Below are 17,706 nucleotides of genomic sequence, written 5' to 3' on the forward strand. Positions count from 1 at the left end.
GAGGTAGAGTTCAGTGATTCATCAGTCTTATATAACACCCAGTGTTCATTACATCCCGTGCCCTCCTTAATACCCATTACCCGGTTACCCCAACCTCAGTTTGTTTCTTATAATTAAGAGTCTCTTATGGTTTGTCTCCCTCTCTGATTTCATCTTGTTTTATTTTTCCCTCCCTTCCCCTATGCTCCTCTGTTTTGTTTCTTAAATTCTACATATGAGTGAAATCATAGGATCATTGTCTTTCTCTGATTGACTTATTTCGCTTAGCATAATACCCTCTAGTTCCATCCACGTCACACAAAAATAAACTCAAAATGGATTAAAGACATAAATGTGAGACAGGAATCCATCAAAATCCTAGAGGAGAACACAGGCAGCAACCTCTGTGATCTCGGCCACAGCAACCTCTTGTTAGACACGTCTCCAAAGGCAAGGGAAACCAAGGCAAAAATGAACTACTGGGACTTCATCAAGATAAAAAGCTTCTGCAAAGGAAACAGTCGACAAAACTAAAAGACAACCTACAGAATGGGAGAAGATATTTGCGAATGACATATCAGATAAAGGGCTGGTATTCAAAATCTATAGAGAACTTCTCAGAACTCAACACCCAAAGAACAAATAATCCAATCACGAGATGGGCAGAAGATATGAACAGACATTTCTCCAAAGAAGACATCTAAATGGCCAAAAGATACATGAAAAAATGCTCAACATCACTTGGCATCAGGGAAATCCAAATCAAAACCACAATGAGATACCACAGCATAATATTTATCAATACTGTTTCATTTTTCTAGAATCACCCATGGCTCATATAAGGCCCCCTAGACTATCCACCTCTCCAGACTCATCTTTCATCACCCACTCCCTTCTGTGCTCCAGGAAGAAAAGACTTCTCTGCTAAGATTCTTAACTAGCCATCACTTACTACCCCCCCAGTCTTATTAACTCCTATTCATCCTCTGGCTTCTGTGTTAAGCAGTACATTCTCAAGGAAATCTTTGATGACCTTCCCAGCCTGGGTAAGTTTTCTTAGTAGCAGAGCCTTGGCCTTGGCCTTTTCTGTTCAAGCACTCATCTCAAATTATAATTATAAAAATACCAGCTTGATTTTATGATTAATGGCTGCATCTTTCCCCAATTTACAAGCATAATGACAGCAAAAAGCATGTGGTTTTAGCTTAGTGATGTATCCCCAATGACCAGTACAGTGTCATGCAAGAAATCAATATTTGTTGAATGAGTTGTTGGAAAGTGTAACCCTGAGCACACACACAGAAAGAATGCCTTTGCCAGGAACACAGGAGAAAACCAGTATTTGGTGAAGCCCAAAATGTGAACAAGAGGAGAAAGAATTTACCTGGAGAATTTAGACATTCTTCTTTTTTTTTTTTTTTTTTTTTAAAGATTTTTATTTATTTTTTGACAGAGAGAGACACAGCGAGAGAGGGAACACAAGCTGGGGGAGTGGGAGAGGGAGAAGCAGGCTTCCCGCGGAGCAGGGAGCCTGATGTGGGGCTCGATCCCAGGACTCTGGGATCATGACCTGAGCCGAAGGCAGACGCTTAGCAACTGAGCCACCCAGGCACCCCTTAGACATTCTTCTTATCCCATCTATTAAATCTTTCTAATCCCCATGGAAGTTTCTAAACACTGAGTAGCTTAAATTGACTTTGTTTATTCCTCATCTCCTTTTCTCACTTCATGATTTCTAGACTACTAAGGTAGACTTTCTTTAATTGCAATTTTTTTCTGACGTAATTCATTTGTAAATTTACAAGGTGTTAGTTTGGTGAAAAATTAACAAACAGTAAAGAAAATGTATGTATTGAATCTCAGTACAAACAGTATGCACACACGTTTTGGTTTTCTTCTGGAATTCTTTTGAAAAACCACAAAATCATGTTCACAATTGTATCATTTTGGAACAGAACAATTGATAGAACAACAATTTTTATTATATCCTAACCAGGAATGTTACTTTGTGTTTCTATGGAAATATGACCACCATTGCATTAAAAAAAATGTTTATACCTCTCTATTTGTGTACCCATACATACAAATAAGAGAGATATATGTATATATTTACTATACTATATATCATTTATTATTTCAACTATTTATTGCGTGTCAATTTCAGCCTCTGGGATATATTTTAAGGATGCAATAATTAAGAGAACAGAGTCCCTGCATTCACTGATTTCACACTTTACTCATGGAGACAGATAATATTCTAATATAGTTTTGATTATTGTAATTAATTTTATAAAAGAAAAATAGAGTGATATGACATTAAATAGTAAGAACATCATATATAGGGGCGCCTGAGTGGCTCAGTCATTAAGCGTCTGCCTTCGGCTCAGGTCATGATCCCAGGGCCCTGGGATCAAGCCCCACATTGGGCTCCCTGCTTGGCGGGAAGCCTGCTTCTCCCTCTCCCACTCCCCCTGCTTGTGTTCCCTCTCTCACGTTCTCTCTCTCTGTCAAATAAATAAAATAAAATCTTTAAAAAAAAAGAATATCATATGCAGACTGGGAGCTCATAAAAATTATCTTTTGAGAAAAGATATGGAGGAGTAAGAATTAGCTATGCCAGGCCTTTTGGGAGAATACGTAGAGCTCTGAGGTAGGGAATATAATGTCATTTTCAGGAACTGAAAGGTCAATATGAAGTAGGGAGAAAATAAGCATGAATCAGGCTGTGACTGTACATAGGCAACACTCATATTAGGCAGAGCATTTTAGGTACCTTTAAACTAAGAGCAAAAGAAAGTCATCATATGTAGTACGTAAAGAAGTGTCACGATTAGATTTTCTGTAAGAAAAATCATTCTGGCTGAAGCATAGAAAATAGACTTCTCAGTGTCTAAAATGGATGAAGGGAAGGCAAATTAGTGGTCCAGGCAAGAAGCCACAGTAGCCTGGACTAACATGATGACACGGAATATGAAAAGAAATTTGGATTTGAGAACTATTTTGGATATAAAATTGCATAGGCTGAGAGACTGAATGGAAACAGGAGAGGAAGTGAGTGAGGCACAGGGAATAGCAAGGATGATTCCAAGGTTCCTGATTATGCAACTACATAGATCTTGGTTATTGTCTATGATATTGGAGGGGCCAAAGAGGGAATGGTTGTTGGTTGCAGAGTTGCCCATCAAGAGTTTATCTTCTTGGGATTCACTGGGTTTGCAATGCCTTGAGATATTTAACTGGAAAGGCAAGGGAGTAGTAGTTGCCCATAAGGACCCAGGACTTAGAGGGTAGGTCTGGACTGCAGATAAAATATATGACTTTTTTGTTTACAACATAAAATTAAAGCCAGGGATACCTTTATTCATATAGCTTCCTTCTAGATGTAAAAAAGCATTCACTAGCCAACATGACTTACCTTGTAGTAGCTGAAAAGTGATTATAGCCACCCAGTTTATCTCATTTAAACCAGACATACCTGAGAATACTAGTGAAGGACTCCTAGTGTTTTGTTATATGTAACTAGGTTATATATGGCACCTTTTTAAAAAAAATCACAACTCTCTCTCTCCCCCCCCCCCAATTAAAACCACTCAGGGAAAGTAAAAGTACTTAACTGTCACAAAAATGATGGAGTAGAGAGAAGGAATATCGAACTGTGTTACCCAATATGGTAGCCACTAGCGACATATGTCCATTGAGCACCTGAAATGTGGTCAGTATGAACTGAGATGTTGTGCACATGTAAACACACACCAGATTTTGAAGACTTAGTATAAAAATAATGTAAAAAATCCCTATAATTTTTAATTTTGATTCTTTGTCAAAATATTATTTGGATGTATTTAAATAAAATATACAATTAAAATTACTTTCATCTCTTTCTTGTTTAATACAGTCACTAGAAAATTTTAAATTATGTATATGGCTCACATTCTATTTAGAGTGGATGAGCTTATGTAGAAGCTGCGGGAAATAATCCATTTGGGGAAAGAAAGAGTATATATGTTCATAGTCTGTAAATAGTGACAGCATTTTAAAACATTGAAACATCTGCTGTGAATATGAAGTTGGCTCTAACTTGAATTTGTCATCATTTATAAGTAGAAATCAGTGAGGGCTTAATATATGAAGTGTGTGTGTGTGTGTGTGTGTGTGTAGAAACTTAACTAACAGCACTTTCTACTTTTTTGATAAATCTATTTTGGGAAATGCTCATATTGAAGCTATCCTTCTTTTTATTCCATACCAAGTAGATTCCAACTTTTCCCCCATCCCTCATCGTTAATAGAATGACAACAAAACAGTGTAATCAACAAAGATCTTTTTCTGCAACTCCAAACCTTATTAAATGGCATCAACCATGGCAGAGAACAAGTATTTCTTTACAGTATTAACACTGGCAGAAGATGTTCGGAAGGAAGAAGGGACCCAAGGACCCACAGTATATGATGATTAACATACTAGAAATTGTCCTTAAAAGACTGAGAAAAGTAAGGAATTTTGAGTATGGAGATTTGAATTTCCAACGCCAACATAGAAGTTAACACCTTAGCTTGACACTCAAGGACCTTTGATGTTGGAAGTCAATCAACTTTTCAGCCCAGTTTCTCATCATCATAAATCCTTCACCCAAAATCTATCACTTTATTCAAGCCTTTGTGTTTATGCTACTCCTTCTGCTACAAGTCCCTGCTACTCAAGTTCCATTCCCACAAAGGCCCTAGGTGCTCTGATATGAGCAAAATAGATGGGTTTATCAGAATTTTATCTAAGATCACCTGAGAATTTTTTTAAAAGCCATGTCTCCAAGGAATCAGTTGAAATCTGGGTCTTTTTCAGAAGCAATGCCCTAATAGTCACTGCTTGAATAACAGATTCATTCTCCACTTCTTTCTCACAATTTTCTACCCAAGTTTGTGTAAGTATAAACTACTACATTATTCAACTATTTATTACAATATCAGTTTTGGGGGGGTTTGCTGCATTTCCCCCTTTCCACATTATTTTCTAAAATTGGCCCTATTAGTTCAGTAATCCTATCTTCAAGAAGTCCTAGTAAATCATTTTTTTAAAATATAAATCTTTTAAATTTTTTATGCTCTACTTGGCATTTAGCATATTCCCCAAGATTCTCAAGGTCAAGGAGCATTCCTTGAACCTCAAGGTATAAAGCACAGAGCTAGCTTAAACAAATATGTCTGTTATGCTTGATGTTGATGTTATCAATGAAAAAAACAGAATAAAAAGAGCCATTTACAGTTTTTCATAATTTTTTTCTGGAGTTCAAGAGCCAGGCAATATAGATTGTTTCTTAGAATAAAATAATTCTTTACTTAAATATAAAAGCACATTAAATTTTCTGACCTGGCTCTAGAATAGTTAGATCAAGACAACTTTTGTTTCCCTTCCTCGTCTCAGCATCTTCACATTGGATCAGCATCCTAGCAGGAACTAACCACAGTGTTTGAAATTATGGCCACAGAGATCATTTTCTGCTGGTTGCCCTAAAATTTTCGTGAATTATCCCTATAGGAAGCACAAGTTACTCCCTGTCATTTTGTGAGAGTGTCTCCTACCAATCCTCCTCAGATCATCACCTCTTCAAGGGCTGCCTCCACTTTCCTTTATATTCCTTATCACAACTCTGGTCTAAGGTTAGGCTTATATACATAGCAACAATTTCCTGTCTCCCAGCTTCCACTCAGACCCTTCTACTTGATTCTCACAAACCAGCTAGAGGCTAACATAATAGTTAGAGCTTTCAAAATTATGTATCAGATTACTGAATTTCCTCAGCTGAAATTCTTTTAGAAATTTCAACTAGTGAGGCTCTTGGGTGGCTCAGTTAAGCGTCTGCCTTCAGCTCAGATCATGATCCCAGGGTCCTGGGATCGAGCCCCACGTTTGGCTCCCTGCTCAGTGGGGGGTCTGCTTCTCCCTGTCCCTCTGCTCCTCTCTCTCTCTCTCTCTGACAAATAAATAAATAAATAAATAAATAAATAAATACATAAATAAATAAATAAAATCTTTAAAAAAAATCAAGGGTTAGGCAGGCTGCCCTTATCTTACACCACATATAAAAATCAACTTGAAACAGATTAAAACCTTAACCGAAAAACTGCAACCATAAAACTCCTAGAATGAAACATAGGGAGAATGCTTCTTAACATTGGTCTTGAAATGACTGCTTGGATTTGACATAAAAATAAATGGGACCACGTGAAACTAAAAAGTTTCTGTACAGCAAAGGAAACAACAGAATAAAACAACCACCTACAGAATGGGAGAAAATAAATGTAAACCACGTAAATGATTAGAGGTTACCATTTAAAATATATAAGGAACTCCTACAACTCAACAGAAAAAAAATAATCTGACTAAAACAATAGGCAAGGGCTTAAATAGACATTTCTCCAAAGATGACACACAAATGAAAACAGATATATGAAAAGATGTTCAACATCACTAATTATGAGAAATATGCATATCAAAACCACAATGAGATCACCCTACACTTGCTGGGGTGGCTATTATCAAAAAGTAACAAAAGATAACAAGTACTGCTGAGAATGTAGAAAAATTGGAACTCGCCACCATTTGTAGAAATACAAAATGGTGCAGCTGCTAGAGGAAACAGTATAAAGGTTCCTCAAAAAATTACAAATTAGAACTACCATACAATCCAGCAGTGCCATGTCTGGGGACATATCCAAAAGAACTGAAATCGGGATCTTGAAGAGGTATCTATAGTCTCATGTTTATTGCAGCATTATTCACAATAGCCAAGATATGGAAAGAAACTAAATGTCTATCAATGGGTAAATGGAAAAAGAAAATGTGGTGTATACACACAATAGAATATCATTCAACCTTAAAAAATAGGAAAGTCCTGCCATATGCAACAATAGGGAAGAATTTGGAATACATTATGCTAAATGAAATAAACCAGTCACAGAAGGACAAATACCACATGATTCTACTCTACGAGGTACCTAACAGAATCAAACTCCTAGAAGCAGAGAATAGAATGGTGGGTGCCCAGGTGAGAGGGAAGGGGAAATGGCGAGTTGCTGTTTATCAGGTATAAAATTTTAGTCATGCAAGAGTTAATTTCTAGAGATCTGCTAGACAACATTGTGCTTAAAGTTAATAGTCTACTGTGCACTAAAAAATTTAGGAGGGTAGATCTCATGTTTCATGTTCTTATCACATTTTTTAAATTATGTTCAGTTTGCCAGCAATTTTTTCTTAAAAAAGACAGTACTAGGCCAGAAATCTAAGGTTGTAGAACAAATGAAAATCCTTCTGAACTTTAATGGGGGGAAAAACCCGCTTGTTTTGTCATAGCTAATGTAGTCACTTCCTCCAGTTTCTGCAAAACTAAACAAATCCCTAATAATTATTTTTCGACATGACTTATACTTCCAACTGAAATAAATCCAAACTATAGCACAAGTTTTGTTTTCATATTTACAGGTAAGAAGTACATTTAAAACCTTTCTTGTTAAAATAAGAGATCACCTGTAACAAGCCATGTGCTCTTTTTTCTATATTCCTCTAAATAAGAGCATAGTCCTTCTGGTTTGCAGTTTCTAGAAAAGGTCCCTTGCAATTGTTTTGGGAGACAATTCTACTCTCTCAATCTTCTAGCCCCAGGCAACCATTAATCTACATTCTGTCTCTCTAGGTGTGTCAATTTCGACCATTTCCTATAATTGGAATTACATAACATATGGTCTTTTGCAGCTGGCTTCTTTCTTTAGCATCTTTTTAAGGTCTATCCATGCTGTAGCAAGTATTGGTGCTTCATTACACTTTATTATTGAATAATATTTCATTGTATAGAGAGGCCCATTTTCTTTCTGTACTCATCAGCTGATGGGAATTTGAGTTGCTTCCACTTTTTGGTTATCATGAATAATGTCACTACAAACATCCATGTATACTTGCTAGTTCTTATACAATCTAATATTCATCCTTTCAGTTATTCAAGCTCCATGAGGTCACTTGTGACACGCGATAATAAAACATTCTTAAAGGATTGCTCTGTGAGGACTAAGATAATTTACACGAAAGATTTATTTATAGACTAAAAATCACTATGAATATAGAATGCATTTTATCTTTCAATATTATTTTTTCATAACATCTCTGCCAGGTACCAAGCAGCAAATCCTTAGACCAATTTTCACTACTCAAAGTACATTTAAAAATCAAGTTTTTGTTTCATTGTGAGAATACTAGTAAAGAAAAAAAAGGAAAGAAGAGTTGAAAGTCAGAATGGATTACCACCCCTTGTGTTAGCTCTTATTTGCTGAATACTTAATATGTTCAAAGTACTGTGGAGTAATACAAGAAATCAGATTTACTCCCCCATGCCAGTTTGGGAGTAAAGCATACATATGTAAAAATTCTTTGGAAATAATGATTAATTAACAAACTGAACTATAATATGACTTGATATGGTGAATTTTTTATTTGCCTTTTATATATAGGTATATAATATTTATATATCAATACATAATATATTAAGGTACATATATAAATTTATAATATATAAATATATAAAAATATATAATTCAATTATAATTGATATGTATATAATCATATACATATAATTTATGTATAGTGTACATATATAACCCATAAGTTATACATGCACATATAAATTATATAATTTATAATTCATATATAATCCATTTTAAATTAATAATTATTAATTATCAAGATAAGATTTCCAAAAGAGTGAGTAAAATTGGTAAAGATGTTTTGGTAAATAAAGTTAAGGGAGGACATTTTTCTTAAAGATTTTATTTATTTGACAGAGAGAGAGAGATAGTGAGAGAGGGAACACAAGCAGGGGGAGTGGGAGAGGGAGAAGCAGGCTTCCCGCGGAGCAGGGAGCCCGATGCGGGGCTCGATCCCAAGACCCTGGGATCATGAGCTGAGCCGAAGGCAGACGTTTAACGACTGAGCCATCCAGATGCCCCGAGGGCATTTTATTTATAAATCAATGAAGTGAAAATGTTTGACAGTTTTATGATCATCATATGTATAAAAGATAAAAGAAAAGACATGATAATATAGATGGGCAGATTGATGGCTCTATATAGATAGTAAGTATATATCATCTATTTATATTGTAGTATCATAATCAAAGCTCAGCTGTCAACAAACATCAACATTCTGAACGTTTTTGAAATAAAGAGAAAAAATGTTGAACCTTAACATAATAACAGGTATGTGTAAATTAAAATAATTTTCTAGTGAATAAGCTCCTTTGCACAGCAGTTACAATATAACCATTAACGTGTACTTGATTTTAAGGGAAGTTTACAGATTTTATGACAAGAGAAATGCATTAATGTTAAACAGGTCAATGTTTGAAAATTTAGGACAGTCACAATCTTTTCCCCAGTTGATTTTTAGACACCCAGCCACAAGTATACTGAAATCCACTAGAGGGAGCTGACATCACCGTGAAGTTGTATTACCTGATGTCCTACCAGGAAAATAAACCCCTCAGCAAAAACAACTTTAAAGTAAAAGGAAAAAAACAAAAAAATGCACTTATCTTTTGCTTTATTCAGTTCATTCCATGACCTCACCAAGAAATTGAAGTTTAAAAACCAGGAAAACAGGGAACGTTTCATGTATATCACTATACTCATTTTAGAAACATTACGATTTGGTAAATTATTTGGGTATTTACAAAGAGAAGTAGTCAAAAAACATGTTTTCCAACTAATTAAAGTTCTAGTAGAAAACAAATACATGTTCTTGTGCTTCTCATAACAAATTTGGGAAAGACATTTTTTTAAATATTTTTCTCTTAATGTCTTAAAATCCAAATTTACTCTATAATCTTATATATATATATATATATGGATGGCGAACCAAAAACTCACTAATGTTTGAAAGTGTTCATAAACCTGTCTGTCAAAGGCATTTTTGTCTTAGTAATTAAGCTGATGAGTTGGGCTATTTTGGACCAGACATTATTAATATCCTAAGAGCATACCGGTGAGAAACAAAAGAGACATCTTGGAAAATTTTGCTGGTCAAATGGTAGGCATTTGTGTAACTGCTCCACTTTTAGGTTATATTTTATTATTAAATGAGAAAAAGAGGATAATGCATAGTGACAGTGATCCAACAGTAAAATGCTGCCCAGAGAATAATTTGTCCTTTGCTGAATTTCAGTTGCTACATGTATGTTACAGCTATAACAATCTTCATAGAAACTGAATAGAAGTATTAGTAAGAAGCCTAGCTAAATATCTTTGTACATAAAGCAAACAGGATTTAATGAAAACCTACTAAGAAGGCTTCAACTGTTCTTTTATTTCCTCCAGTGTTCAAAATCTTTGATTGTAAAATTTGCCACCCACCAAGGAGATGTTAATGCCTATATAAAACATATACTTGGGGTGCGTGGGTGGCTCATCCATTAAGCGTCTGCCTTCAGCTCAGGTCATGATCCCAGGGTCCTGGGATCGAGCCCCGCATCGGGCTCCCTGCTTGGCGGGAAACCTGCTTCTTCCTCTCCCACTCCCCCTGTTTGTGTTCCTGCTCTCACTAACTCTCTCTCTGTCAAATAAATAAATAAAATCTTTAAAAAACAAAACAAACAAACAAAAAAACATATACTTTATTTGTTCCTCAAAGTCATGAAATTATTATGGGCGGTGAGGGGGAGAAATGAAAATATAACACATATGTTTTCCAACAATGGTATCTTATTCCTTATTACTACAGAATGTAGGGACAGTGGATTCCTTTGATAGAAATTACTCTTTCATGTGAGTACTTTCTCTTTTTCCAACAAATACTGAATTTGGAAAATAGCAAGTAGCCATTTCAAGTATTTTTACTTACTTGTTTGAAGCTCTTTTTCTCTTGCCTGCACATCAGCAAAGACTTGGTTAAAATGATTTGTAAAGGCCACAAAGTCTGCATCCAGGAATATTGGCCCTTGTCCTTTCTCTTTCAAGGCTATGCTTTGAATTTTTAATCGTTCGATTTGAGGCTGAAGAGCTGACAGCCGGTGGACTTCATCCTGTACCGTAATTTAGAGTATTAAAATAAATAAAACTTTTACTTTGCATAGATTACATTTTTGCAAAGAAAGGTGTTAAAAGCCAGGGATGCAAGCTTAGCTTAATGCCCTTATCAAAAAATTGGTAAGAAATATCCATGAGAGTTTAGGCCAGCCTCGCACAGGTCATCAATTTAAAAATACCTTGACTCTTCATTCAACAGATACCATCATATAGAACTGTCTTTAAATTTCAAAATCACATCATTTACAGCATTAATGGGTGTGAATCTGCACTTGAAAAGTGCTATGAATGACCTTATATCCTCTCAATCAGACATGAATGTTCCTCTGTATCCCTCTTATCTCAAAATGCTGTGCCTTTGCTTCAAATTCTAAGCTTGTTTAATGAACAATATTTTTCTTTAAATTCACTTGTGAAGAATATAAATTACATCAATCCATATATATCTACATACGTACCTACTGCATTAAATTACACATTTATCTTTATACACAGATATTTCGTAGGTTACATAATCTATGTAATACTTATATAAACACACACAAAATTATATTTATGTCTGTAATTATCTGTCTCTTATATGGGCACATTACTTCTCCTGACTGAACAGACAATTACCACTGTTTCAGTTAGGGTGAGAGTTTGCTCTGCTTTTCTTGTCCTGGCATAAGTGTTAATAACACCCCCTTCCACTCTCAAAGAGTACTCTGGTTTGGATGATAAAATCACATGGACCCACTGCTGTGCAACATGGTGGTCACTAGTCATACGTGGCTACTGAACACCTGAAATGTGGCCAGTCCAAATTCAGATGTGCTGTCATTGTAAAACATACATTGAATTTTGAAGAGTTAGTATGAAAATATACAAATATTAACTCATAGTTTCAAATACGGATTCAATCTTGATATGATAATATTTTCAATTTACTCTTTTAAATAACATGCATTATTGAAATTCATTTACCTTTTTCCATATTGTTTCTAGAACATTTAAAACTACATATGTGGCTCAAATTCATGGCTTGCATTATATTTCTTTGGAACAGTGCTGTTCAAATGAGAATGTTTTCATTCTCTTTTGTTTCCAGTGAAGCTGCAATTCCTATGTCTCTGCTACACATATAACTGGAATTCATGCAGAATGTCCAAATGCTCTTTAAGAATTATTACCATGACTGCTTACTTATAATTCACACCTCTGCTACCTTTAGAAAAAAAAGTACTTCGGGATTGTTTACCATTTAAAAATGTAAAAAAAAAAAAAAAAAGGACAATTAAACTTTTAAGATTGGATTACAAGACAATTAGGAGGAGGGGAAAATGTAAATAATTACAGTAATTATGAATTAAATATAAATCTGAGCTTCCAGGTAGTCAAAGTGAAAAGAAAAAGAAAAAAAAAAGAACAAGTTATTTTTTGGATGCATGCATACTGTTTTGGAGAGAGTAATTTTGTCGTAGGATTCAGTAAGATAAATGTATCCCAAACGTTCTTTCATAGTAGCAAGACTACCTAATGGGCACTGTCACTTGTTAACAATTTTTGGAAGATAAAGGATAACTTTCAGAGGAGTGTTGCTATGTGGTTATAACAGTAAGAGTTGATTCAGGTAGGTTAATCTCGGACAATCAAATTCTTTTGCTGGTGAAGATGAAAGCCATTTATATAAATAGGGAGATGACCCAGGTCTCCCATTCCAATGTAAAGCCTCTCAATCAAGGGCTAGAAGGTAGGTGTATATCCATGGATGAAGAATAAGACAAGAGCTAAAGGGTAATACTCTGTGTTTTTGATTATAGAATTAAAGACATGCACTTTGTACACTAGGCTTACAAATGGTATCATTGCCATCTGCTGTGAAACATTTAAGAACCTGATTTACATTTGGCCAGATGGAGGGCCGTCATTCTTCCTGTTTAGGGGGCTATAGAAGGAGCCTACAGTATAGTAAAGTGTGTTCTGCAAAACAAAAGGGACTCAGAAACTAATAAAACATTTGGGCAAATGTTCAATTGAGACCTTAGAGTTCTGAGAGTAAGCCATAGGAGAGATCATTTCGACTTGAAATATTTAACATTTAAAAGATGTTAACGATTATTCACTATTTCCACAAAAGGGCCTTAATGTGGTTAGTCCTCCTGAGTAAGGCATCTTCCCTGAGTCTGTTTATCCTTCAAAATTTTGTGTTTATCTAATGGAAAAACTTTTGCATTTCTCTTGGGAAAGGGTCCATGGATTTCTTCCAATTCCCAAAGGGCTCTCTAACCCCCAAATGAAGAACCAGTTCTAGCAAGCATTATATTTGGTGCTAATACTGTGGTCTAATCTTAGAAAACATCTTCAAATAACAGAATGCACTGACAAATAAGATGGAAAAATTTATTTACCTAGCATTAATCATAGCGAAATAGTATAATGTTAACTTTTGCATGAGTGACTGTGAGCTTATCCTGCTATTTTACCCAAGGTGATTCATTGAGTTAATATAGCAACCAAAGGTGCAGAGAAAAAGAGGAAGGGGTGATGAAAAGGGATGGAAATATGTTATCAAAATTTGGAACCTTGTGGCTGAATGCAGAAAAAAGAAATAATTTCCCTTAGGATGACTTCCTTAGCCTTGAGAGACTATTTAAGATATGTAACCACCAATGATCTCTATTTGCTCCTCAGATAAAGACCAATATCCTCCAGGCCCCAAGAGTCCTTGCTTTGTCTCCTATATGCCTGTTTTTGGGGCTCCATCTTTCATCTTATCTCCACCCCTCACACCTCTCTGTCCAGTATTCACATTGGCCTTCCTTCAGCTCCTTGGCGGTGGTTGTTGTTCAAGCCACCAATAACCCTGTGGTATCTGTCAGGCCGCTCAAGGCAGCTAATACACCTAGTATCATTCTCAGCAACACTAGAGACGTTGACTATTCCTTTTATGGCTGAATGTATTTTGTAGATTTTATGGTTACTTTTTGGATCTGAATCTCAAGAAACAGGTTAAGGTAATATCAGATTTTGTTACAAGAAATAATGCAGGTGGAGTATTCCACGGATTCACAGGAAAAAAAAAAAGAGTCACGGATTCTATTAACAGCAAAATGTGTCTTTAAGTATAGAAATTCCCTAGATTTGCATATTTGCATTAAAAAAACTAAATGCCTTTCTGTACTATATTCTTTATCTAAAAATTTATTTCCTGAATTTAGTCATTTCCTCGTAGAGCTGTAGGACCAATATGTGAAAGAATCATCAGGTACCTCAACTGTTCTTCCCTTCAAAATAGCTTTGAATTTCCCATCCCTTCCTGAGTTTAATACTACCTCCAAACTAACCTTGTCACCTCTCCATCTCCAGTCTCCCATTATTTAAACCATTCTTTTCAAAGTATGCACATTAACCTCCATTCACTGTTTCTCAGATTAAACCTAGCCATCTTAGTCTATCATTGATGTTTATCCTAGAAACCTTTTCATCCTTGCAATCCCCCACTTTCCATGAAAAGTGTTCAGCTCATAGTAACCATGTAAAACATTCAAGTGATCTTCATTACTGTATAACTCTGATTTTCTTACATTTGCAGACATACTCTTATAATCTCTTTCTTGGGTTCCTTGGTCCCAGTTATACCTTGTTTGGCCCTCCGGATCCACTGTCCACTTCTAGAACTCAGGAGAATGCAGAGTTCTAACAGACTAGGGCTCTTTGTACTCTGCCTACTGATTAAGTTTAGCCAATGGGGAGCCCTATCCAGATTCAGATTCTAGAGGCAGGGAGGAGAGTGAAGCAGTGTGGTGATTTTTCTGGCTCCATTCTTGTGATGGCACTTGGGCTGGCTCTTAAGGCTGTCTTTACAATGCGTGTCCAACTCGCTCCTTCTAGGTTTCTGTCACTTCTCTCTCTCTACTCCTTTCTGTCCTCAGAATGGTTACAGCTCTGACACCGGGTTACTCTACTATCCCTTAAGGTTCCTCCAGACTCTAAGCACAATGATGAAATATTTTGGTAAGGAAACCTTCCTCAAATTATCCAAATTTGAGTGAACTGTCAGTTTTAAAGATTTTCCTCATATATCCAATTATATAGTACATCAGCTGCTTGTGTTTGTGTGGATTCCACTTTTTTAACATATGACTGAGTTTTGCTTTTAGCACATGAGCTGTCATAGAAAAGAGCTCCAAATTATTGGCCATTTCTCATAGGATATGTGTAGTTTCCATACTCCAAAACTGCTTCACCATTCTGCAAACTGACAAAATCAATTAGCCATGTGTAAGTACTCTAAATGTATATACATATTTTTAGGATCCAGACATCAGACATTATCTATTTAAACTCATTTTCTTCACTTACATTTTGATCTTTATTGTGTTTAATTTTTTTATTCAAAGGGAATTTTTTATTAAATAATTTGCTATTCTTCTGGAAATTGCCAAGAAATTCCTATTGATCGTGATCCAAATAGGAAGAAAGAATCTTACCTTACAAATTTTTAACTGGCTTTTAATTGTTGTTGGCTCTGATGTGGTGGTGGGTTGGGTTTTCAACCAGTTTTCAGCAGTAGTTGTCATCTGCTCCAATTGTTGTAGCTGATTATAGAAAGTGATGATGTTGTTCTGATACTCCAGCCAGTTAAGTCTTTCGCTTAGCAATTGGCAGAACTCTATCCACCGGCTGTTCAGTTGTTCTGAGGCTTGTTTGATGCTGTCAGCATTAACACCCTCTAGAAAGAAGATTTTTAAAATATAGCCATTGAAGCCACACACTGCAAGACGTCTGAAAACCCGTTTGTCTCAAGTTTAAAAGTATTCATCATATGAAGGATTTTGAACAAATCATTTATTTACTGATAAAGAACTAGAAGTACCAACAGGATTTCTGATTACTGATTGTAAATTATTAGAGATGCATCTTATCAAGAGTATGAATGTAATAAAATAATAAATAAGGACACATAAGATGTAGAAGAGTAGAATACATTTAAATAAAAACAAAAAGGGTCAAAGCTCTGAGGAGGATTGGAAGATTGATCATGGACAAAAAAATCTTTTGGAGGATTCCCAAATCATTGTTAAATATCATGTATGCTATTGAAATGTACATCGAAACACTAACATTCGTATTTTTTAAATGGTTTGGGAATTAGCTGAAATATTATTTGGATTTTAATAAAGAAGTAAAGGAGCATTTATCAAAAAGCAGTAATTCTCTGTTTCTGCTATAGAAAGGCAGAAATAAGCAGATTTTCCATGGGTCCAAAGAAGTGAAACAAGCACTAAAAAAATAATCTTTCTAATATGAAAAAGATTTTCATGTTACTTACATATCATTTACAAATGTGGAAGTTGATCTGATAATTTAAAATCATATATAACAAAACTAAAGCAGAAAAAAATCTATCAAAGGCAAAATGGAAACGTAAGAACATCATTATCACTTTTAGCTTTCTGGAGAACCTAGTATGTGTTAGGAATTTGGTGTCTTTTAACATACATGATCTTATTTAAGTTTGTCATAATGTGCTATGTGATGACTAATGCCAATCCAAGTGTATATTATCCTATACACATCAAAAAAGAATAACAACATCATGTAATGCTATGTTAAAATACTCACTCTCTATGGTTAGTTGACAAAATTCCAGTTTTCTTACACACACACACACACACACACACACACACAAAGCATGAATTTATATAGTAACTTCCTTAATAAATTACATTATATAAAATATTAAATATGATATGCATTTTAAAATACAGCTATGATAGCATTGATAACTTTCTTATAGCTTTTGAAATATTATTTGAATGTTTCCTATTCCTACATATATCCATAGGGATCTCAAAAGGGATCATGAACTCACTGTAAGATTCTTCCTCTAGATTAAAATATCTATGGGCTAAAGTGATTTAGTGAAGACAAAGTCGTCTAAGAAAAATCTACTTTTATGAATGTTAGTTCTACTCGACTTTCTAGTAATGTAATTTGGTTAATGGGCAAGGAATTTGTTAACGAGTCTACAGACCATCTCTAGCAAACAGAAGTCCTGTGGTTTTACAAACATGCCTCCCACTCTTTTTAAAGCCTAAAAAAATAGAGATTTGAATTCAACGACTATATTATTTTACCCTTTTTTACTCTCCTCTGCTCAGATATTCTAGTTTTCATTTTGTTTTAATTATGTTATGCACCAAATCACATTTCTCAATTGATTTGAAATGTAACTCCACTGATTTCAAACTTTTGATAGGACATTGGAGAACAAAACCTTTGCAAATATTATTAGCAACAATCTTTTCTTCCTTCTCTGGCTGATATATTTTTAAAGAAAAATAACTTTTAAAATAATGTGTAAAAACATAAAAGATGCAAGTCTCCATATATACAACTATAAAAGGTTTGTAGAAGCTAAAAAATTCTTCTAATACTCTAATAGTTAAGGAAGCAATTGGCTTTATTGAGAAATCTGGATGTTTTGTGTGATATACTGTTTGTGATAATTTGGTTTGGAGCAGTGACCAAGAATTGTATCAAAATATGTTTGGGGGATGCCACTAAATAACTGTAGCTGCAAAACGATCATGTTTGCTACAAAGTGTAAGAGAAGAATCCAAAACTGGGTGATATGGGCATTCAGTTTGAGAAAAAAATACTATGATAAAATGCTAAC

General features: G+C 35.0%; 1 protein-coding gene across 13 annotated transcripts in view; it reads right to left on the reverse strand.

Moving 5' to 3' along the window:
- DMD (dystrophin) overlaps positions 1 to 17,706 on the reverse strand; it is a 2,446,616-nt gene that overhangs the window by 1,326,730 nt on the left and 1,102,180 nt on the right. For all 13 annotated transcript variants that reach the window (XM_032426633.1, XM_032426634.1, XM_032426635.1 and 10 more), the window contains 2 exons: positions 15,515 to 15,756; positions 10,858 to 11,038 (listed from right to left, as the gene is read on the reverse strand). In XM_032426633.1, the coding sequence (XP_032282524.1) occupies positions 10,858 to 11,038; positions 15,515 to 15,756 (423 nt within the window). The remainder of the gene's footprint in view (positions 1 to 10,857; positions 11,039 to 15,514; positions 15,757 to 17,706) is intronic.

This window comes from Phoca vitulina, unplaced genomic scaffold, assembly GCF_004348235.1.
Source record: "Phoca vitulina isolate PV1807 unplaced genomic scaffold, GSC_HSeal_1.0 scaffold35, whole genome shotgun sequence".
Taxonomy (NCBI): Eukaryota; Metazoa; Chordata; class Mammalia; order Carnivora; family Phocidae; genus Phoca; species Phoca vitulina.